Source organism: Corylus avellana, chromosome 3 (genome assembly GCF_965113065.1).
Source record: "Corylus avellana chromosome 3, dhCorAvel1.hap1.2, whole genome shotgun sequence".
NCBI lineage: Eukaryota > Viridiplantae > Streptophyta > Magnoliopsida > Fagales > Betulaceae > Corylus > Corylus avellana.
Window position 1 is genome coordinate 11052278 of NC_142492.1, and position 24775 is coordinate 11077052.

The 24775-nt window shown below is 35.6% G+C and overlaps 1 protein-coding gene, 1 long non-coding RNA gene and 3 pseudogenes across 3 annotated transcripts; 2 read left to right on the top strand and 3 right to left on the bottom strand.

The window, feature by feature from the left end:
* Positions 1–1987: 1987 nt before the first annotated feature.
* LOC148586781 (uncharacterized) lies at positions 1988–2449 on the top strand. Its single transcript, XR_015911673.1, has 3 exons — positions 1988–2092; positions 2194–2286; positions 2384–2449. It is a non-coding gene; the product is annotated as an uncharacterized LOC148586781 (long non-coding RNA).
* A 1927-nt stretch (positions 2450–4376) lies between these two features.
* Positions 4377–5153, bottom strand: LOC132180631 (subtilisin-like protease SBT3). The gene has a single exon (XM_059593523.2). It carries the CDS (start codon positions 5151–5153, stop codon positions 4377–4379), a length of 777 nt encoding a protein of 258 aa, XP_059449506.2.
* A 4668-nt stretch (positions 5154–9821) lies between these two features.
* LOC132174338 (subtilisin-like protease SBT3 pseudogene) lies at positions 9822–17678 on the top strand (annotated as a pseudogene).
* Positions 16815–16924, bottom strand: LOC132176753 (U6 spliceosomal RNA; annotated as a pseudogene).
* An 840-nt stretch (positions 17679–18518) lies between the features above and the next one.
* Positions 18519–23642, bottom strand: LOC132175280 (glutamate--cysteine ligase, chloroplastic-like; annotated as a pseudogene). Its single transcript, XR_015911752.1, has 13 exons — positions 23490–23642; positions 22648–22740; positions 22432–22515; positions 22239–22307; positions 22030–22119; positions 21891–21957; positions 20058–20155; positions 19808–19897; positions 19653–19733; positions 19409–19501; positions 19247–19327; positions 19083–19152; positions 18519–18788 (listed from the first exon to the last, which is right to left on the bottom strand). The product of XR_015911752.1 is annotated as a glutamate--cysteine ligase, chloroplastic-like (transcript).
* Positions 23643–24775: the final 1133 nt, after the last annotated feature.

Consider the following 24775-nt stretch of genomic DNA (forward strand, 5'->3'; position numbering starts at 1 on the left):
TATTATTGTTTGAATGACATATTAGGAGTTTTGGGGGTTTTGGTTGATTTCTTGATATTATTGTTTGAATGGCATATTATTTGTTAACTTTTAGGCCTTTGTTTGATTTCTTAATATTATTGTTTGAATGGCATATTAGGAGTCTTGGAGGTTTTGGTTGATTTCCTAATATTATTGTTTGAATGGCATATTAGGAGTTTTGGGGGTTTTGGTTGATTTCTTGATATTATTGTTTGAATGGCATATTAGGAGTCTTGGGGGTTTTGCTTGATTTCCTAATATTGTTGTTTGAATGGCATATTAGGAGTTAATTTTTAGGCTTTTGTTTGATTTCTTGATATTATTGTTTGAATGACATATTAGGAGTCATGGAGGTTTTGGTTGATTTCCTAATATTATTGTTTGAATGGCATATTAGGAGTCTTGGGGGTTTTGTTTGATTTCTTGATATTATTGTTTGAATGGCATATTAGGAGTCTTGGGGGTTTTGGTTGATTTCTTGATATTATTGTTTGAATGGCATATTAGGAGTTTTGGAGGTTTTGGTTGATTTCCTAATATTATTGCTTGAATGGCATATTAGGAGTCTTGGGGGTTTTGGTTGATCTCTTGATATTATTGTTTGAATGGCATATTAGGAGTTAATTTTTAGGCTTTTGTTTGATTTCTTGATATTATTGTTTGAATGACATATTAGGAGTCATGGAGGTTTTGGTTGATTTCCTAATATTATTGTTTGAATGGCATATTAGGAGTCTTGGGGGTTTTGTTTGATTTCTTGATATTATTGTTTGAATGGCATATTAGGAGTCTTGGGGGTTTTGCTTGATTTCCTAATATTATTGTTTGAATGGCATATTAGGAGTTAATTTTTAGGCTTTTGTTTGATTTCTTGATATTATTGTTTGAATGACATATTAGGAGTCATGAAGGTTTTGGTTGATTTCCTAATATTATTGTTTGAATGGCATATTAGGAGTCTTGGGGGTTTTGTTTGATTTCTTGATATTATTGTTTGAATGGCATATTAGGAGTCTTGGGAGTTTTGGTTGATTTCCTAATATTATTGCTTGAATGGCATACTAGGAGTCTTGGGGGTTTTGGTTGATCTCTTGATATTATTGTTTGAATGGCATATTAGGAGTCTTGGGGGTTTTGCTTGATTTCCTAATATTATTGTTTGAATGGCATATTAGGAGTTAATTTTTAGGCTTTTGTTTGATTTCTTGATATTATTGTTTGAATGACATATTATGAGTCATGGAGGTTTTGGTTGATTTCCTCATATTATTGTTTGAATGGCATATTAGGAGTCTTGGGGGTTTTGTTTGATTTCTTGATATTATTGTTTGAATGGCATATTAGGAGTCTTGGGGGTTTTGGTTGATTTCTTGATATTATTGTTTGAATGGCATATTAGGAGTCTTGGAGGTTTTGGTTGATTTCACTTCCGATTAATGTTGGTATTTTTTAATTTTTGTGTGTTAAACATCAATGCAGATTCACAGAATAATATTGAAGTGTTGCATATAAATACGTCGCGCAAGGTATGGGACATCCCCCTTGGGAAAAAGATTGTGATGGAGTATAATGGATTGTGGCAGCCAGTAGGACTAAGCGGGTCAAAATTTAGACGGGTGACGGGCAAGGTTGTTAGGGGCGGGGCTTTCCTTAGGATATCTGACGACTGGTTGAAGGTACCCGACAACACGAAGGAGGACTTGTGGAGCTCATTGATGGTATGTGAAACGTTACGAAATTCTCAATTTACAGTCAACTGTACATAGCAGTTATTTGACTCACTGGTACTAACGATTAATTGATGTACATGTCATAATTTCTCAATTTGAAACTTATGCAGACGCAGTTTTATATCCCGCCTGGCTTTGACATTGTGGCGATCAAGAAGGACGCATTCCGTGACATGGGCAACAAGTTGAGGCGTTGGAGACATGACTTTAGAGCGACACTCCATATTCAACGAGGTGAGACGCCTGCGATAGTGAAGCAAAGGATGTCCCAGCTCCTTAAAGAGTACAATACGACAGACGTGGATATATTGTTGGAGCAATGGTGCGATCCCGCGTATCAAGTAGGTTACTAAGTTAATTTCAATTGTGTAGTTTCAGTAACAGTTTAATATTATAAAGATGTGTCACAAATTAATAACGTATATGTGTTGTGTACGTGTAGGACTTTGCTCAGCATATGAGAGAGATACGAGCCAAGAATAACACACCACACTGCACTGGCTCGAAGAGCTTGGCAAGGTTATGCAATGAGGAGGTATGTCTGTCATTTACCATTTATATACATATATATGTCATCATTAATTTAATATACATACTAACATATGGATTGTGTTGTGGGTTTTTAATTGCAGCTAATTAATACGGGCATAACTCTTACTCGAGCGAAGGCTTACATCAAGACTCACCGAAAGACAGACGGTAGCTTCCCAAATCGGGTGGTCGAGGAGAGAGTTGTATGTTGTTTACACCCTTCATCTTTTTATTTGTATTTGTGTATAGAAAATTTATTTGTGATGGACAACATAAATAACAATGATTTGATGTAATGTAACTTACAGTTGTTGATGGAGGAGCTAGTGGAAAACGATCCTGCAGAATTGGCAGACGCTCCTCATGGGACCATTCGGTGAGCACCAAACGACGTATACGCCCAAGTGCACAACTCTAAGCCAGAATATGCGGGTCGTGTTCGGGGGGTTAGTAAGAATATTCTTCCTACGCACGGCAATCTACTCTTACTATAAACCATTCTCACAGAACCCAAGAAGCTCAAATGTCCCGAAAATGATTGAAAGAGCACTCGGAGCTGAAAGGGAGCAGCACAAGATAGATATGGCTGCACAATTGGCACAGCAGAGGTCTGAGATTACTGCGGAGTTTAAAGCACTTATGGCTGCACAGATGGCGGCGTATGAGGCCCGACTTCGTGTGCTTGAGAGCTCGAGACATGTCTCCGAGCCAGAGGTGACCAATGTTAGAGCTCCGCCAGACTTAGAATCCCCAGTCCGTGCGATTGTGAGGTCCTCAGTAGCTAGCGGACCAGGTAAAACTATATTAGTTTTTGTTTCTCTTAAAGTAATACGAGTAACTTCTGAAATGGCTATCAATTTAATAGTTAATAAATTTGTTTGGTAATCACACTTTGTTCATATGTTTTTGGAATACATGCATGTGTATAACACATTTATACCGTAATATGTGTAGATGACGTAAGGCTAGAAGCTGAGGATGACAATCAAAACGAACACCCACAACGGACCCCGAGTGGACAAAAGTCTCGCTTATCAAGACATTGTACCACTGGTTTAGCAAGCCCGTATGTATACATATGACTTATTTCGCGCCAGTTATTATCGAATATTTATAAATAGCGTATATACTTAACTCAAAATACTTGGAATTAGGAATACAAATTAATATGTATTGTGGTTGTGGAAATGCTGGATACGCGTAGATCATATATATGCTTTGTAATTTTAGATCATTTTCACAGTTTGGATTATCATTGAAACTATAGCGTTGTACTCTAAGGTGTGTGTTGGCAGTGTAGCTATAGCGTTGAAGTTATTTATCGTCTGTTTATTCACTTCACTACTGTTAAATATTGTTGAGTATGACGTTTGTATAGTTTGACGAAGTTAGTCGCTTAGGACTTGATGATTCCTGATTGATTGTTCGAGTGTTTGTTTGCTGACTAATTGTTGTGTAATCATTTGCAGTGAGTGCGGAGAAGTCAACCCGTTATGATGGTGTTCACCAGATTTTTTGTTGGGGTGTTTATACGTAATGTACTCGAGAATCACTTAACTTGTATGTTTAAGGTTTTGTTAATGTATATGTATATAGTTATAATTTATTTGTGGACAATGACGTAATATACAACAATGTTATTGTATATATATATCAATTTTTGTGGACATGAAATGGATATATGTTGTGGGGAATGTTGGGATAGGACTTGAGAAATGGATGTATGTTGATAGCAATTGATGATGTATGGTGAGAGCAATTTATGATGTATGATCATGTGTGTACAAATAAACAAAATTTGGAGAAATTAATTTTAATTTTTTTTTTTTTTTTTTTATGCACAAAATCGTAACGTGTCATAAACTGACACGTTACTAAGTAGTAACGTGTCAGTTTATGACACGTTACTAAGTAGTAATGTGTCAGTTTATGACACGTTACTATACTTAGTAACGTGTCAAAAATTGACACGTTACTAAGTAGTAACGTGTCAGTCTTAACACGTTACTAAACGGGATTTAGCAACAATCAAATTCCTAATACGCCAGACACGTTACTATATACATGTTACTAAAATTTAGTAACGTGTTAACCCTAGTGACACGTTACTAAACCACTGTTACTAACCCACATAATTTTTGTAGTGCCATGGCCTTTATATCCTGCCACAGTTGAAAACCTAACGCCTTTGTCCATGGCAGCAAATGAAGCTTCTGCTAAACGATCCATTTCTGATGGCACTGCATATGTGCAGGAGGTAAAAAACAAAAAAATCACATCAACACCATCAACAATGTCTTGGTACATAGCTGCAAAGACATAAAATAAGCATCTTCCTTCATCCCAAGAGACTTTGTATATTGCCAATCTACTAATCTTAATACTGCGTGTCTTAGTAACTAAACCCTTATTGAAGAACCTGGCTCCAATAATGGCCTCACATCTTCCCTTCCACTTATTTGGAACTTTCCTTATCATACCATTATCTTTGAAGCTCTCGCTTTCTGGCCAAACTCCGGCGTGAATGACAATCAATTTGACATTTTTTCCATAACAGCTTGAAGTGTGGGGGGTGTAAAGGGTGAAAGTCTTTTCATTAGAAGCAAAGGAAAACCTTGGTGGCTTCTTTGAAACCTCAAGCTCATATTGAGAGTGAAGTGTAGTAATAAGACCTTGGAAAACATGATCTTGAATATGTGGTGGGGAGGATCGATGACTTTCTAAAGAGGCAGGATTTGTAAACCTGAGGGATTCAATGATGGAAGAAAACCAGTGAAGGTGATTAGTGAAGGACATTGATTCAGCATGGAAAGCTAGAAAGAAGGACACAAGAAAGAACAAGTACAAAAAAGGAACCCTATCAAACTCCATTGTTGCTTTAATGACCAGAGCTTTTGTTTAGAATTTAATGGCCATTGTGATCAATTTATATAGAGAATGAACCCCCCCAATACACCACCACCCCCCCCCCCCCCCCCCACCAAAAAAAAAAAAAAAAAAAAAGATAATAAGAAAATAAGAAAAAAAGGAAAAATAATAATAATAAAGAAAATTGAATGGCTAATCTCTTGTAAAAATTAGACAAAGTCTTCTTTTCTATGATGGGAATTGGCACAATAAACACATTGTCAATGTAAGTGATAAAATAAATTTGCTTCTCATATAATCCAAAGGTTGGAATGTAAAAAAAAAAAAAAAAAAAAAAAAAAAAAAAACGAGAAAGAAGAAAGAAAATGTTAAATCGCTACATGGAATATTTAATTGAAATCAATGTTAAATTATGAAGTAAGGGTTCGAATTTAGGATCTCTATTCTATATCATATCATGTTAAATCATCAATTATTTTCAAAACTTAAATTTATAACAAAAATGTGAATTTAATAAATTAATTAATATTGTAATAGAAAGAGAGAGAGAGAAAAAAAAAAAAAATAGAATTTAAACTTTTTACTGCTAGCTAGCAATAGGGGCCAAACAAATAACTAAAACTCATTTATGGGGTATGCTATGTTAATAATATACAGTTAAGTAAAAATAAGGGTTAAATACTTTATTAATATTTAGGTTTACAGTTTTTTATTTTTTCCCACTTAGGGTTCAAAAACGGTCATAAATGGTACATGACTTACGGGAAAAGACCAACTTGGTACCTCCGTTAAGTTTCGTCACACGTGTCATCATATCAAAGTGCCATGTGTCCTAAAAATTAAAAATAATAATAATAAAAAAAAACTAAACCTTAAAAAAAAAAAAAAAATTGACAAATTCATGGGGTGGCCCATGAATTTTTCAATTTTTTAAATATATATTTTTTATTATTTTTTTTAAGGTTTAGTTGTTTTAATTAATTTTTTATTTCTTAATTATTTTTTTTAGGACACGTGACATTTCTTTGTGAGAACACGTGGCATTCCATTAGTTTGGGCTAACGGAACCTAATGAATGTACTAAGTTAGTCTTTTCCCGTAAGTCAGATACCATTTATGACCCTTTTTGAACCTTAGGCGAAAAAATTAAAAAAAAACTACAAATCTAGGTACTAATAAAGTATTTAACCCTAAAATGACTGATTCTTGAGATGCTTCACTAAATTAACAATTCAAAATTTTAAATCCTAACGCCTATGTAGTGAAATCCCCATATTGAAATCACAGTATATAATTCCAAGCATATATAGTAGAGGGAAATATATTTTATAATATGGTTTTCCTAATTACTATATATATATATATATACTTGAGTACGAGGAAATACTGACATGAAAATGAAACTACTAAATATGAATCAAGTATATTTTCAACTACATGAAAAATATTCTTAATTTTTCTAACTCTATACAAATATTTAACTATAGATATCTAAATATTTTAATATTATATATATATAATTTTTTTTTGTAGAATAAAAATAATATTAGTTGACTGCATTTTAGAATAATAATAACTAATTGGGAAAATTACAGTTTACCGGCCCCCTCAAAGTTGACAGCATTTTTCAATTCAAACATCAAAGTTTCAATTTTTGCAATCCACCCCCCAAAGTTCCAAATTTTTGCAAATTGACCAATTGTGTCCAAAACTTCCCATATTGCCCATAATTTTTATTTTTTTTATTTTTTATAAAAAATTTTTTTTAAAAAAATTCGTCATCTGGCCATTTTTGCACCCTCAAATTTATTTATTTTTTCATAAAAAAAAAATCAGGGGTAATATGGGAATATTAGGATAATATTGGTCGAATTGAAATAAATTGGAACTTTGTGGGGGGTAGATTACAAAAATTGAAACTTTGATGTTCGAATTGAAAAACGCTGTCAACTTTACGGAGGTAAATTGTAATTTTTCCTAACTAACTTAAAATGTCCATTTAAAAAAATAATAACTATTTTTTTAAAAAAAAATGTTAACATCCTCCAACATCCCTTTATCTTAATATATATGCTCTTCTTCCTCTTTTTTGGGGCCATTATATATATATATATATATATATATATATATATATATAACAGGGGAGCTCGAGGTCTCTTATATTTTAGAAATCTTGTGTAACAAGTAGATAAGGTCTTGTCTCGTCAACATAATCCTCATTTTAGTGTTTAATTTGTTAAAGGCATTTGGAACACGTACTAAAAGTGATCGGATAGGCATGCATGAAGTCGAAATTGATTGGATTTTTAACCAAAACACATTAATACAAGAGGAACCAGATTTCATATATCTTGTCATAAATGTTTTTAGAACCGTATAAACTTGTCACCATACTTTTAATTTATTGGAGGGGGGAATTAAGAAATTAATACAAAATTTCCACAAGAGATGGATCACATGAAAAGTCGTGAAACTAAATATTCAGTTTTGCATGGGTAAAGCCAATATATGATGTTATAAAAGCTTTTACTAATGAATTAAACAAATAAGAGAAAATTCTATTATATTTACAATCCAACCTTCAATCCATTCTGTCCTTTGATTGTTTGGTTATAACAACGGGCTCTTGGGGCTAAAAAAAAGGTTAGAATTCGATAAGTATTCTATTCAGACTTTAAATCATTGTTTATCTTAAAAGGTTAAGTTAGTAGGATATTTTAATACTTTTCTTTATATTTAGGTTCAAACTTTCTATTAAATTAAGCCCAAGAAGTGACGTGTGGGCTTAAACTCTCTATTGAGTGAGGCTTAACACGTGAAATATTCAATTAAATTGAATGATAGGTAAATTACTAAGACAATATTCGAATTTAGGACATTTGTTAAAATACCATGTTAAATCATCACTTTTTCCAAAAGCTTAATGAAATTAATAGGAAATTGTTGTTTTAATTATTTTTTCAAGATGTAAACATTCCTTCTCATATGTCGATTGTCTCAAACTCTCGTGTAATAATTGAGATTTAACATGTGAAATATTTAATTAAAATGGAAAGTGGTGACGAAGTTAACGTTTGAATTAATTAAAGACATGTTCTAATACTACGTACGGAGGTGGGGTTCAAAATTATGACCTTTGTTCTGACACCATGTTAAGTCATTGTGTATCCCCATAACTTCGACACATATATAAGAAATAGTTGATTTAATTGTATAATTAATATTCTAACATAAACAAACAAGTTATGAGTAAAAGAATTAATGATTCGAAAGTACTAATTAACCCACACATTGATCCTTAGGTTTTTTTTTTTTTTTTTTTTTTTTTTTCTTTATCATAAAATAAAGTAAAAAATTAAAAGAAGCATAGAGTGACTTGAAAAGTTATTGATTCTTGAAGGATCATAAACATGCCACGTGTAATGCATAAGTGAAATGCTTATAGTGGAATGAGTCATAGTACTCCTATATAACGTTGCTATAATAATGATATTTTACTTAATTAATTAATTAAATAAAATGTCATTAATATAAATCAATACTACCTAAATTGCAATCATCTTCAGGTTTTCTTGGCCACATTACTTTTCCATGACAAAGACAATGGACATTTTTCCAGTGCCCATCCAAATAATTCAATAAACGCACGCATGTCATTCCACAGTGTTCTATATATTCTATTGTTCTTGATAGATCCCCATTTGCCAAATTCACCCCCAAGTGGGGAGATCCCATATCCCTCTTTCTTTTTATTCTTGGTTCTGAGATTTTATCCATATGCTTATTCATAAACATGAAGTTTTTAGTGTTAAATTAATGATTAAGTGATTAAATTTACAATTTTCAATCAGCTTAAGCTTGTGGGATAACTGGTAATTTAAGACGGTATCAGAGTCAAAGGTTCTGTGTTAAATATGACACGTCAAAAAATTTGTTGACATGGCAATTTGACACGTTATAAATTTTTTTTGACGTGTCACTTTTTGACACGTAAAAAATTATTGACGTGTTAAAAGTAACACGCCAAAAAATCACTGTTTTTGACACCCATAATTTTAACGTCCGACACACGTCAATAATGACCCATCAGTAAATTTTAGTGACGTGTCAGACCACCTAACACGTCAAAAACTGTCTGTCAAGAAAAAAATCCATTTTGAATTTGTAGTGTTATTTATCTTATAAGATGGAACGCCATTGGCAAATTAATTTTTTGAAATAAAATGAATGGGGCTGTCTGGTATGTTAGGCTTGTAAAAAGTATATTGTTATGCTAAAATGGTGGATTGCTATATAGCATAACAAGTTATATAAAATCATAAATTAAGTTAGAGACAATCTCTTAAGAAAAATGAATTGTATCACGGTACAAATCGATCTCACATTAGTTATAAATTTTCTTTGTCCCCTCTTGCCATGAATAGATGCAATTCAAGTGTGTGTTTCTAACATCTGAAGAGTCTAATTAACCTTCTAATCATATGAAAAGAAAACTTGTTTTGTAATCAATATTAGTTTAACTTAACAGTACATGTAGTTGTAAATAACCAATTAGAGACTTAATTAGTTAAACATTTAAATAGAGGTAGCCTTACAATATTTCGTAATAAATAGATGCATCGTCTATATAATTAATAAATCTAAGCTACATTTTTGGTCATTAAAACAAAAATGGGGTTAGGGGTTCCTCTTCCATACTTATTCTTGCTTGTGTTTTTGTTTCTAACTTTACATGTTAAATCAATCTCATTGAAAAGAACTACATATATTGTCCACATGGACACATCCCTCATGCCTAAAGTCTTCACTAATCATCACAATTGGTACTCCTCCATCATTGATTCTCTCAAGTATACAAATCCTGCCTCATTCCATAATTACCAATCCTCACCATCACTAATTTTATATACTTATGATCATGCTTTTAGTGGTTTTTGTGCTCTCCTCTCTTCACATGAACTAGAGGCTTTAAGAAAATCATTGGGGTTCATCTCAGCTTATAGAGATAGCATTCTCACACTTGATACCACTTACACACCTGAGTTCCTCTCCCTCAATCCTTCCACAGGCCTATGGCCGACTTCGAAATATGGCGAAGATGTCATTGTTGGTGTCATCGACTCTGGGGTGTGGCCTGAGAGTGAGAGCTTCAACGACAAAGGAATGCCTAAAAAACTTCCAGAAAAGTGGAATGGAACATGTGAGGTAGGACAAAACTTCAACTCCTCCTTTTGTAATGCAAAGGTCATTGGAGCCAGGTACTTCAATAAGGGTGTAATTTCTACAAATCCCAACATCATGTTGGGTGGTCCCTCTTATGTGGGGACCACATATGCTACAACAAAACAAGGAGTTTTGTTTGTAGTAAGATTCTAATACATGGTGAGTGTTTAAGTGAGACACGTAAGACAAAAATAATAAAAAGGAAAAAGGAGGAGTGCTGCGTACAGGGAGAGTGCGGCGCAAGGAGAGAAAGAAAAAGAAAAAGGAGAAAAAAAGGGTTTCGCCTATTCACATCTGTCAGAGATTGGAGGTTCGTTTGTGGTCCGATCTTGATGCAATTTTAGAGTGTTGCTCCTGACGACGAGTGCTACGTATTGACTGGTGTCGATCGTTAGAATTCCTCTCCAATCACTTGGTTGCAAATACCTACTTGGTGAGATCTTTCTTTATTATTATTGGAATCCACTTTAGGGTGATGAATTTATGTTTAATCCAAGAATGCATATATTCTTGATGTGGTGATAATCTCTAGATATTTTTCTAGGGAAGACAAATTGTAAACTCATTATTGTTGATAGTGGAAGATTTAACTGGACTAGGTCCCGTGGTTTTTACCTTCGCATTGGAGGGTTTTCCACGTAAAAATCTTGGTGTCTTGCTTGTGGGTTTGCTTGATTATTATTTTGCTATTGTGTTACTATTTAATTTGCACAAAGAGGGGTAGATTAATTCCGCTGAGCATCTGAAATTGGTGTTCACCCCTAACAAAGTGGTATCAGAGCCTTTGGTTCATTATTTGTGTGGAGTTCTTGTGTGAATTAAATGGAAGAGTCATCTAATAGCATGGTTAAACTCACAGCTTCCAATTATTCAATTTGGAAGACTAGGATGGAAGATATTTTGTATTGCAAGGAATTGTTTGACCCCATTGAATTGAAAGGTGTTAAACCAGTTGCTGTAACCAACGATGATTGGAAGAAATTGAATAGGAAAGCCGTTGGATATATCAGGTAGTGGGTTGATCAAAGTGTCTTTCATCACGTAGCCAAAGAAGTTGATGCCTATGGTCTTTGGCAGAAGTTAGAGAGTCTTTATGAACGAAAGACTGCTCAAAACAAAGCCTTTGTGATAAGAAGGCTTGTGAATTTGAAGTACAAAGATGGGCATAGTGTTACGGAGCATCTAAGTAATTTTCAGGGAATGTTGAACGAGTTGTCTACCATGAAACTTGCACTAGATGATGAGGTGCAAGCATTACTTGTGTTGAGTTCTTTGCCAGATAGTTGGGAAACGTTGGTGGTGTCACTCAGTAATTCGGCTCCCAATGGTGTGATAACTATGGGTATGGTAAAAGACAGCATGTTCAATGAAGAGGCAAGAAGGAAAGAGCAAGGTATTTCTTCTCATTCAGAGGCACTTGTTATAGAAAGGCGGGGGAGAAGTAAAAACAGAAAACCTCACAGGTATGACAGTCGTGACAAGTCAAGAGGAAAGTCCTATTCAAAAATGGACATAAAATGTTTTCACTGTGGCAAGCCTGGGCATATAAGAAGAGATTGCAGAAAGTTTAAGAGGGAACAGTTGAAAGGAAAAGACGAAGAACGTCAAGAAGAAAAAGACACTGCAGCAGTTGCATCTGATGGTGATGTGGTATTTGCTTTTGATGAAGCTTATGCTAATCTCGCATGTGATGAATCTACGTGGGTAGTTGATACAGCAGCATCTTTTCATATTACTCCACATAAAGATTTCTTCTCTTCCTACACCAGTGGCGATTTTGGTTGGGTTAGGATGGGAAATGAAGCAAAGTGTAAAGTTGTGGGCATGAGAGATATACAGCTAGAAATCAGCATTGGGTGCAAATTGATTCTCAAGGATGTTAGGCATGTTCCTGAAATGCGCTTCAACTTGATTTCTATTGGGAAACTTGATGATGAAGGCTACCACAATTACCTTGGAGGTGGACAGTGGAAACTGAGCAAGGGTTCTCTTATCTTAGCCAGGGGAAAGAAGAACAACACTCTCTACAAGACAGCTGCAAGACTAGTCAAGGGAGATGCGATTGTTGTTGAGAATGAAAACTCCACTGAGCTATGGTACAAGAGGCTTGGTCACATGAGTGAGAAGGGACTTCAGATTCTCGCCAAGGAACAGCTCCTACCTAATAATAAAGGTACGTCACTAACGCCCTGTATTCATTGTCTTGTTGGAAAACAAAGAAGAGTTTCTTTTCAAAAATCTTCTTCATCAAGAAAGTCTAATATTCTTGATTTAGTTCACACTGATGTCTGCACTATGAACACTAAAACTCTAGGTGGTGCACTTTATTATGTGACTTTTATTGATGACCACTCTAGAAAGGTATGTGTGTTTGCTTTGAAAACCAAAGATCAGGTATTGGGTATGTTCAAAGTCTTTCATATGAAGGTTGAAAGAGAAACTGGAAGGCAGTTAAAATGCGTCCGTGCAGACAATGGTGGTGAATACAGAGGACCATTTGAAGAGTATTGCAAAAGCCATGGGATCAGGCTTGAGAAAACTGTGCCCAAGACTCTGCAGCATAATGGCGTAGCAGAGAGAATGAACAGAACCATCTGTGAGAGAATCAGGTGTATGCTCTCTCATGCAAAATTGCCTAAATATTTTTGGGGTGAGGCAATGAGGACAGCAGTTGACTTGATAAATCTTTCTCCTTCAGTTCCTTTGGATGGTGACATTCCTCAAAGGGTTTGGACAGGGAAAGATGTTTCTTTTAAGCACTTGAGAGTGTTTGGCTGCAGGGCATTCGTCCATATTCCTAGAGACGAGAGGTTAAAGCTTGATAGCAAAGTCAAGCAATGTATCTTCATGGGTTATGGGCATGAGGAGTTTGGTTACAGATTGTGGGATCCAGTTAACAAGAAAATCATACGAAGCAGAGATGTCGTATTCTTTGAAGATCAAACCATTGAAGACTTGGATCAGAAAAAGGCAGAATCTCTGAGTGAATACCGTGTTGATTTGGATCCAGTTATTCCTCCTTGTGTGATGCATGATGAACACATGGGAGATGTACAAGAAGAACAGGTTGATACAGTTGGTGAAAATGGTGAGCCTACAATTGATAGTGTGGAGTCAGAAGAGCATCTAGAGCAAGCTTCTTCAGAACTAGCCGCTGAGATTCAGTTGAGGAGATCTACTAGAGACCGACAGCCTTCCAGAAAATATTCAGTTAATGAGTATGTGTTACTTTCTGATGGGGGAGAGCCAGAAAGTTATCAAGAGGTTATGCTACATGACCAGAAAAATCAATGGTTAGAAGCCATGCAAGACGAGATGAAATCCTTGCATGAGAATCACACATATGATTTGGTAGAACTGCCTAAGGGCAAGAGAGCACTCAAGAATAAATGGGTGTTCAAATGCAAGATTGAACCAAACAGATCACAGCCAAGGTACAAGGCGCGACTAGTTGTAAAGGGGTTCGGTCAAAAGAAGGGCATTGATTTTGATGAAATTTTCTCACCCGTGGTAAAGATGTCTTCTATCAGAGTTGTTTTGAGTTTGGCTGCCAAAATGAATTTGGAGATCGAACAGCTTGATGTGAAGACTGCTTTCCTTCATGGTGACTTGGAGGAGGAAATTTATATGGAGCAACCAGAGGGGTTCACAGCTAAAGGCAAAGAACACTTAGTGTGTCGGTTGAAAAAGAGCTTGTACGGACTCAAGCAGGCACCGAGACAGTGGTATAAGAAGTTTGATTCTTTTATGGTTGATCATGGGTATGAGAGAACTACAGCAGATCATTGTGTGTTTGTGAAGAAATTCTCTGATGGAGAATTTATTATTCTCTTGCTGTATGTGGACGACATGTTGATTGTTTGTCGTGACACTACTAAAATTGACAGATTGAAGAAAGAATTGAGTAAGTCCTTTGCTATGAAGGACTTGGGACCCGCAAAGCATATCCTTGGTATGAAGATCTCTCGTGATAGGAAGAAAGGAAAATTGTGGCTATCACAAGAGAGTTATATCGAGAAGGTATTGGACAGGTTCAACATGAGCAAAGCAAAACCGGTGAGCTCTACACTTGCAGGGCATTTGAAGTTGAGTTCAAAACAAAGTCCTACAAGTGAGAAAGAAAAAGATGAAATGAAGAAAGTGCCTTACGCATCAGCCGTGGGTAGCTTGATGTACGCCATGGTGTGTACGAGGCCTGATATCGCTCATGCAGTTGGAGTTGTTAGTCGGTTCCTTTCTAATCCTGGTAAAGAACATTGGGCAGCTGTGAAATGGATTCTCAGGTATCTCAGAGGTACTTCGAGAGTATGTTTGTGCTTCGGCAGTGGTCAACAGGTGCTTGATGGGTTTACAGATGCAGATATGGCTGGGGATATTGATTCTAGAAAATCTACTTCAGGGTACCTGATTACTTATTCAGGGGGAGCAGTATCATGGCAGTCCAGATTGCAGAAGTGTGTTGCTTTGTCTACCACAGAGGCAGAGTACATTGCTATTACTGAAGCGGCTAAAGAATTGTTATGGATGAAAAAGTTCTTACAAGAACTGGGTTTACAGCAAGAGAGGTATGTGCTTTACTGTGACAATCAGAGTGCCATCCATCTCAGTAAGAATTCAACTTTCCGTTCAAGATCGAAACATATTGATGTTAAATGTCATTGGATTCGTGATGCACTGGAGGATAAGCTGTTACAGATTGAGAAAATCCATACTGATGATAATGGGTCAGATATGATGACTAAATCGTTGCCTATGCAAAAGCTTGAAATTTGCAGAAGCGCGGCGGGCTTGGTGGAGCCCCCCACATAGTCGGGAGGGGGAGATTTGTTGGGTGGTCCCTCTTATGTGGGGACCACATAGGCTACAACAAAACAAGGAGTTTTGTTTGTAGTAAGATTCTAATACATGGTGAGTGTTTAAGTGAGACACGTAAGACAAAAATAATAAAAAGGAAAAAGGAGGAGTGCTGCGTACAGGGAGAGTGCGGCGCAAGGAGAGAAAGAAAAAGAAAAAGGAGAAAAAAAGGGTTTCGCCTATTCACATCTGTCAGAGATTGGAGGTTCGTTTGTGGTCCGATCTTGATGCAATTTTAGAGTGTTGCTCTTGACGACGAGTGCTACGTATTGACTGGTGTCGATCGTTGGAATTCCTCTCCAATCACTTGGTTGCAAATACCTACTTGGTGAGATCTTTCTTTATTATTATTGGAATCCACTTTAGGGTGATGAATTTATGTTTAATCCAAGAATGCATGTATTCTTGATGTGGTGATAATCTCTAGATATTTCTCTAGGGAAGACAAATTGTAAACTCATTATTGTTGATAGTGGAAGATTTAACTGGACTAGGTCCCGTGGTTTTTACCTTCGCATTGGAGGGTTTTTCACGTAAAAATCTTGGTGTCTTGCTTGTGGGTTTGCTTGATTATTATTTTGCTATTGTGTTACTATTTAATTTGCACAAAGAGGGGTAGATTAATTTCGCTGAGCATCTGAAATTGGTGTTCACCCCTAACACATCACTATTAGCATGAATTCTGCTAGGGATACTAGTGGGCATGGGACCTATACTGCCTCCATTGTTGCAGGAAATTATGTAAATGGTGCTACTTTTTTTGGGTATGCTTCTGGAGTAGCAAAAGGTGTTGCACCACGGGCTAGGCTAGCCATTTACAAGGTTTCTTGGGACGAGGGAACATACACCTCTGATGCAGTTGCTGCTATGAAACAAGCCATTTCTGATGGCGTTGATGTAATTTCCATGTCTATGGATAATCCAAAGAAAAAGCCACTACATAAGGATCCTTTAGCAAGAGCTTCATTTGGTGCTATGGAGAAAGGAGTGCTGGTTTCAAATTCAGCTGGAAATTATAGAAGCTCAGGTAATCAAATCATAAGCAATGATTACCCATGGGTCTTAACCGCCACGGCAGGAACCATTGATCGTTGGTATGCTGGGACTTTGGCTCTTGAAAATGGGTTGGCCATTACTGGATGGACCATTTTCTTTGGCAATGCATCAAGATAAAATCTCCCATTGGTTTATGACAAGTGTCGAATGATGTGTGACAAGGTGTTGTCAGACATCCCTTATGGCATAATTATTTGCAATGGATATCTTCCTATTTCAAAACAAATTGAAAATATCGTTTGGTCAAATCCACTAGGAGCTGTATTTATTGTGAATAATTCAATTTCATCTGAAATAGAATCTATATCTGACACACCCTGTCCCTGTATGCTAATCACATCAATTGACGCAGTGGAATTACTCGAATTCATAGAATCCACTCAGACGCCTTTGGCTAACATGACATTCTTCCAAACCATTCTAGGGATAAATTAAGCCTACACCAGCTGTAGCTGCTAGTGCATTAAGAGGTCCTTCACAATTTCCAGGTATCTTGCTTTTCTTTCGTTTTAATTTTTTATTTTTTATGAATAAAATTTGGGCTACTTATCGATTTATGCGTTTCATCCTGGCACAGATCAGGTTATGCTAAGCTTCTCTGTATCATTCCAATTTTATCGAATTTTTCAGCTATCTTGAAACCGGATGTAATGGCACCAGCTGGCTCACTAGTATTGGCTGCATGGCCCCCAAATAGAAAAATTAGTAGAGGCCAGAGAGGCTTACGGACACATCACAACATTTTGTCTGGGACGTCGATAGCTTGCCCGCATGCTGCTGGAGTAGCTGCACTTCTAAAAGGAGCACACCCACAATGGAGTCCTACCGCCATTAATTAGATCTGCCATTATGACAATTGCAGACCCATATGATAATACTCATAGCCCAATTAAGGATAACATGAATAACTCAATTGCTTCACCCTTTGTCATGGGAGCTGGTCAGATTCGCCCAAATCAAGCACTTGACCCAGGTTTAATTTACGATGCAACTCCACAAGATTATGTGAATCTCTTGTGCTCTATGAACTTTACTGAGAAGCAAATTGAGAGCTTTACAGGGTCAAAAAATTATAATTGCTCAATTCCATCTTCTGATTTCAACTATCCAGCGTTTGTTTTAAGAGAATCAACTGTTCAAAAATTTCAAAGAACAGTAACTAATGTTGGAGAAGGTGCCGTGACTTACAAGGCAACGGTGACATCACCAACAGGGTCAACAGTGATGGTTTCACCAAAGACATTGATCTTTGGAAGGAAGTATGAGAAGCAGTCATATACAGTAACTATAACTTATGGAGGGAATGTCAAAAGAGAGGTTTCATTTGGAGAACTTGTCTGGGTTGAAGAAAATAGAAATCATACAGTGAGAAGCCCCATTGTCATATCACCCTAATATTAGTAGAATGAGCCTACACTTGTGCTTGTTATTTGTAAATTTTAATTGAAAATGCATGTGTGAGGACTATCTAATAAATCAGTTAGATATAAAATCCTGCTGCTTTGACATTGTTAATGTTGTGCAAAGATCACAATTTGGGTAAGACAAAAAATCATAGAACACCAAAATGTAAGTAGTTCCCGCAATGTGAGATACGTTCTTTAAGTGGAGACGATCGTGCAAAAATAAATTCACTATCAAAGATGGAATACAAAATAGTGAAGAAAAAAAAAGTTAAATCTTAAAGTTCAAATACATTCAAATCTTACCGGCCACCACACAAAAGAAAATCTTCTTTGAAGAAAAGAAAAGGCTTCTCCAAAAAAGCCTGCGTGGCACCTCCAAAGGCCAAAACATGTTATTTTTTAGTGTCTTCAATTTGGCTAACATGTATTCGAAAAAATCTGATACACTTGTGGGCCAGTTTGGTTTGTGGAATAGACCCTTGGAATAGAATGGCTATTTCTATGGAATAGTCAATCTTTTGTTTGGTAAGGATTTATTCCTATGAATAGTTATTCCTGTAAGAATCACTAATCCCTTATATACAAGAATAGTAATAAGAGAATAGCTATTCCGGAAGGAATTGACAACTTTTTCTTTAAAAACTATTTTTTTTTTTTTTAAAGTTTTAATCCTTATATATATATTTCAAAAAAAAAAAAAAAACCATTACTATTTGTATTATTGAAGTCCTAAATTAGTGTACCCGATATATGAGGTTACAAAGATCAACTAGTATAAGCTGAACAAAGTTTAATCTTATATTCCTTTTTTCTTTATTAATGATCTTATTCATATACAACACGATTTATTTTTTTGGATTGCAACCAAAGAAGCAAGAAGTGTTTAAGGAAGGGCCAACAAAGGCCAAAGAAAGAACACGACCATAAATTTGGACATGTATAGCTATAGAACAGGAACAACTAGGAGTACATGCACCCAAGGATGTTGGTGAACCTAATTATTGAGTTGATCAATAGAGTAGCTCATGAAAGACAGGATCCACACATTGTCCCCACTTCCCTTGGTGCATCTCCAAAAGCTTCTCAGCAGGTGTCACACCTGCCATGCATTGGATGAATGATGATCACCATCCAACATGAACACATGACAAAATCATCATTAAAACAACAATGCAAATGTTGTTAGAATTTAGTTAAATGACTAAAATTAGTATTTTCTAACCACTTAAAATTTGATACAATTGGTAATTTAATATAATACTCCTCCATTGATCTCCTATAATCCACCATTGAATCTGTAGAACCCACGTTACTCAATGGTGGATTTGAAAAATATAGATGACCGGAAATGGATGAGAGATGAAAAAAATAATATTTCTCTTTGTTTTCCCACCTGTTTTTACCACCTCGGCCACCTCATCAAGGAACCCTGATTCTTCAAAGCCTCTTCTTTCCAAGCCATCCTGCAGAAGAATATATAGGTTTATATATATATATAATGCCTTGAGTGATAACAGCAGAGACAAAAACAAAATCCATCATGCCAAAGTTATACACCTTCGCCCACTTGACAACATCTTCAGCAACATGGCTTAGCAATCCATCCCGAAGTGGTGTTTTTAGACCAATCTTAGGGACCTATTAAACAGAATTTTGCAGTTATGTTAGCCATGTTGATGATCATCATTTAAGTTGCTTATTGTCTCATATTTGTATTACCTTATTCCTCAACATCTCTCGTTCTTCTGTGGTCCAATCAGCTATCAAGTGTAGAACATTTTGAAGTGAAACCTCATCATATAGTAAACCTACCTGACATTTAGAAGAAAATGAGAATGAGAAAGTTGATAAAAAAAATGCTGGCAAAGCCAATAACCTACCTAACATTAGTATAATTAATTAATGTACAAGTAGATGGGTGATTATATATGTATTAGCAGATCGTATATATATAGGGCATTACCCAAAATGCTGGCAAAGCCAATAACATTGCTAGAGGCCCTGCATCAGCACCCCTCATCTCTAAGTATGTCTTCATCCGAACCTGAACAAAGATAACTTACAGCTCAAGTTAGGCACAAAAATTAGGCAAATTTGAAAATTCAGAGACTTGATCACCTCAGGATATAATGTTGCCAAATGATTCCCCCAATCATTGATGGTTGGCAATTCACCCGGTAGACAAGAGAGTTTTCCTGCCATAAAATCCTGTAAAACAAACATTATTTCTCGACTTAATTAATTACTAGCTTCAGATGAAAGTATTCTCTAGATTTAATAAAAGAGATAAAAGAAGAACATATATATATATATATATGGCTACAGATGAAAGCCTTATTTCAACAGACTAGAAAGGATAGATGGAAACCCGGAATGACATTCCAGCACAGTCAATATATATATTTCTTTTTCCTGTAAATGTAAAGCATTGAAACGTCAAGAGCATAATCAACGTACCGATCAAACCTACACCAAAAGTTAAGCATAAACAAAATCAATTTTACTTACAAATAAAACTCGATCTAATAAAAAAGAACTTTCCTTTAAGTAGAACCACAAAATTTTCTCAATACTGATGCGATAACAAATAGGTAGAAACTATATAAGTTGCTGCTTAGTAGAATAAGAGTACTGCTTGATGACAACCCTTATTGTGAAGAAAATTTCTGTATATATGTAAATATTTAGAACAAGTGACACTTGGACACTCGGTGTACGTAATACTTAGGAAAATAAAAGCTAAAAGAAACTAGAAAATTGGAGATGGCAGAATAAGATAGTAAATTATGTACAAACACTTAAGTTATTCTCAAAACATATGATAGAGAATTTAAGAAGAAAGAGACAGGGAAAAGAGTGTTGTGGTATGTGACTTAAAGCCATCAATGTGCTTGTGGGACTCGTCGATTTGTCCTTTAAAGGAAGTGCTTGTTCTTGTCCTATATGGAATTGGACTTATTGAAGCTTTCCTTGTCCAAAGGGTATTAGAAATACTTGACCAACTTGGAGTTGGTTTTCTCTCCCACGTATAATGCAACTCCCACGTATTGGAGTTGCATTATATAAAGGCATGGCCTTTGTGTTGTAGTATGCTAAGATATAGAGCATCAGTGGAGTGCCAAACCGTGAATATATGTGAGCACCCAAGGGTGGAGAAAAAGAGAGAATCTGAGAAAGTATGCTCAAATTAAGGGCAGCAACGGTGTTTTTCTTTTTGGTAGTTTTTGGAGGAGCAAAAAACAAGTGATCAGAAGAAAAATGTGCTGTAGAGTGAGAGAACAAAATAGAGATCAGCTGCCATCTGTTTCAGCAAAAGAAGAGTTTGTACATCTGTCTTTTGTATTCTATTTTGAGAATAATCTCTATTGCGTGATAGTGAGATTTGAGTGTATTGGGACTTTGGGATCTGAGTAATTTTCTCTCTACTATTTTTGTACTCCATCTTTTGATAGTGGATTTTCTTTGGTTCGTCTCTGCCAGTGGATGTATACTTGTTAAGCCGAACCACTTAAATCTTTATATCATGTATGATTGTTTATCTTTGTTATTTCGCATTCTTCTTATTTTTCACATCTCACGAGTTTTGAAAAATAGGATTAATTTCCTAACAAAGAGAGCCGTAGCCATCACAAAAGAACCAAGTATTTCTTACAAATCGATGGATTTTGAACCCAAATTGGGGTCATATGCATGATTCTGAGACTTATAACAAAAGTTATGGCCGATTTATTGTCACATGCGCAAACTATAGCTATTCATTCAAAAGAGATCCATCTCATTTGAAAGAGAATGGTTTTCCACATGTCAGAATGCCGAAATTTCATTTCTTGATGACTAAGGAAAGTTCCTTCAAATGACAAAGAGGCTCATTCGACGGAAGATATGTGTCGATGAAAAATTGGCGCCTAAATTTGAATTTTTCAGTGGCTAAGGAAATCTTATTCAAATGAGAAAGAGGCCCGTTCAAACGAATTGAAGCTCAAAATGTTGCCTATAAATAGGCCACATTCTGGATTGAAAATTTAAGACAAAAAAATCCTTGATTTTTAACACATGATATAAAAGGGTTTTGAGAGTATTGATAATAAGAGAAAGGTGGGAAACACTTGGGAGGAGTGTGAGAGAGAGATTTTTACAAGTTAGATTTGTACTTTATTCCACTTGTGAAATAAAATAAACTAATATTTTACGAGGAACTTACCCAAAGGAGTCATCAAAACAAAGGGTAGCATGCCAGTACGACTTTTTCATGGCCAGTCCAGAAATGGCTGTTTAAACAATAAAAATAAATACAAAATCCCATGAGAAAAAATAATACTAATATACATGAAAGAAAGAACTTGAGTTACTTTTGGAAATCTTCTCAAGCTGAGATAACCATTTGGATTTCCTTTAGCAAAAGGTGAATTTGCAAATAGTGCTGTTGCTACCTGTCTTATTTGTTACACTAGTTAGATCCCATAGAATCATATATATATATATATATATATATATATATATATATATAAGTTGTCTAGCAAAAACATAGGGATATATCAAAGTTTCTCACAGGCTGCAAAGCAAGACTAGCACGAAATTTCCTGATCATGTCAGCTTCTGAACTGTAATCTAGATTAACCTATAAGATTTGAATTTCGATTTGCATCATTCTTCACTTGAAACATGTAGAAATATGCTTAATTATATTGGAAAGAGCATGCTTTTCAAAGGCCTCACAATCAAAAGAGTAAAATTCTTCTAACCTGAACAGTGCATGTCCTATGCATTGCATGCAGTCCAAATGAGCCAACTTTAGCAAAGTATCTCGATAAAATCTCTTGATTTGGCTGAATCAAATCACTCTTATCAGTAAATGCAATATGCAAATTAGAAAGCAAAGCTTAAAGGGACACGATGGGGAATCTAGCTAGTACAAGAAACAAGTTTACAGAAATGAAATTGATCAAAACAATGGATGCCTTGGGCATCCTAGGCATGTCCTTAAGTCCTCCCTTGGGCTGGAGACCTATTCCTAAGAATCCAATTCCCATTTTTGTTGCAACAGCTTTCACCTATAAAAAAATTAACACACGAAGTCTATTCTTTAGTTCACTAACATACAAATTAAATTATTCATGAGATCAAAAGAGTTAATAGATAAACATAAATTGAAGGAAAAAAAAAATCCTAAAGCAAAAAAATATTAATTTTTCATTGAATATTCAAGTCTCCTAGGCCAGGTATGTGATAATAATCACAAGATATCAATCTATAAATTAGTAACATATATTAGAATAGCCATTAGGGAATAGAGTGGCCCATGGTTGTACAAAACGAATTGAGATGCATGTTATTGAAATTCAAACAGTCAAAGAGAGTAGGGTTGTGAGGCCCACCTGCCCTAGGCAAATAAACCCCGTAGCACCCTCTTTTAGGCTACCCAATTTTTTTATGAAATTCGAGCAGCCTAGTAACGAGGATCCGCACCCTTACTAAACCACAAATGTACTCTAGTACTTCTCATACATAATCTTATATATAGACTCGACTGCTATACATAACAAAGTATTTCAACTGACTTGATATATATAGGTGTGATTTAATCTCGGTATAAGTTTCATGTAATGTTTTGACAGGTGCACCACTCAGCTCAAGCTGGCCACCAGGCTCCAATGATATGTTTTGCTTACCCTGTTCCACAATCATGTATTGGTTTAATTAAGCCACATATCAAAGAACAAATTAAAAAAGTCTAGTTGGCATATACAAATATTCTAATACAAGTTCAATATTATTGACAATAATAAAAGTAAACGTTTACCTTTTTAAGTCCTATAAGGTTGTCACCTTCCATTATTTTGCCCCATTCATCATATATTGCAGCAACACCATTGAGTAACTCTTGTATTTGCTTATATGTTATGGGACATAAAGTCCTCATCTGAAAACCAAACTTTTCATGCTCAGTTCCTATTCTGCAAGGACATAAAGAGCATCAATTGACAAGTAGTGTAGATGAAGTATAATTGGCACAATGCCATGAATCTGCATGAATTACATACCTCCATTCCTCCTTAGGCTTGCACCCTGAGGCAAAGTATCCGACAAGATCCTCTTTTGTCAGTGGCTCTGCAGGCAATACAGTGGCCTCCTTCCTACCCCAGTTTTAGCTAGACGAGGTGAGCAAGGAAAACCAACATGAGTTTCCTTCTTAATTACTAGATGCTAGCTTATTTCTCTTCATTCCATAAGCCATGAAATGTGGTTCACTTGGCTGGGAAAGGAGTGCCATGCTACAATCCTAACAAAAGAAACCCATGCGCGCAGCCTTTTGAGTTAGAACTCGTGAAGCCATGATTACAAACCTTACCATTAGGGACGTGATTGAGTCGAGTCGAGACAAGTATTAATGGTTCAAATTCGACTAAAATAAGAATTATGTTAGATGGAGCTCGAGTTAAGATCTACAAGGTTGTCCAAACTCAATTCAACAAAAATGAACCAAGAACTATATTAGAGCCTTAAAATATTTTTTTAGAAAGAATTTTATTGTACAATTATTAATTGGGGCCTTAATTAGATACTATTTATTAACTTTTTACCATATTAGAGCCTTAAAATATTATTTACGAAAAAAATATTTATTGTATAATTATTAGTTGAGGGCCCTAGACAACTGCCTAAGTCACCTGCTAGGGCTTGAGTAGCCCTAGGAACCCACCTAAGTGAAGGTTGATCTAATGATAGTTAAAGGAAGGATGAAAAAGGATGAGAGAAGGACCTACGTAGCATTTCTCATTTTTATAAAATGTGCTAGCATGGCATAAAAATGCGCTAGCATGGCAATCCAACTTGGCGTGTGTTTAATCTAAACTAGGGGCAACTGGATAAGTAAGGTGTGAAATTGAGAATATAAAGATGAACAACATAGAAGTTCGAGAAGGATATTTCATCAGTACTTGTATGACAATAACTCATCATGCAAACTCTCTGAGACTCATTATCATGTATTAGGGACTAGCATTTTGTTAGCATTGCACTCATTCAACTTCCAAAGTCTTTTTAAAAAGACTTTTAGTTCGAGTAGGCAAAATTAACACCAAAAGT

Bases quoted from the DNA above. Each gene is read 5' to 3' on its own strand.
- LOC132180631 (XM_059593523.2), bottom strand. From the start codon at position 5,153: ATGGAGTTTGATAGGGTTCCTTTTTTGTACTTGTTCTTTCTTGTGTCC.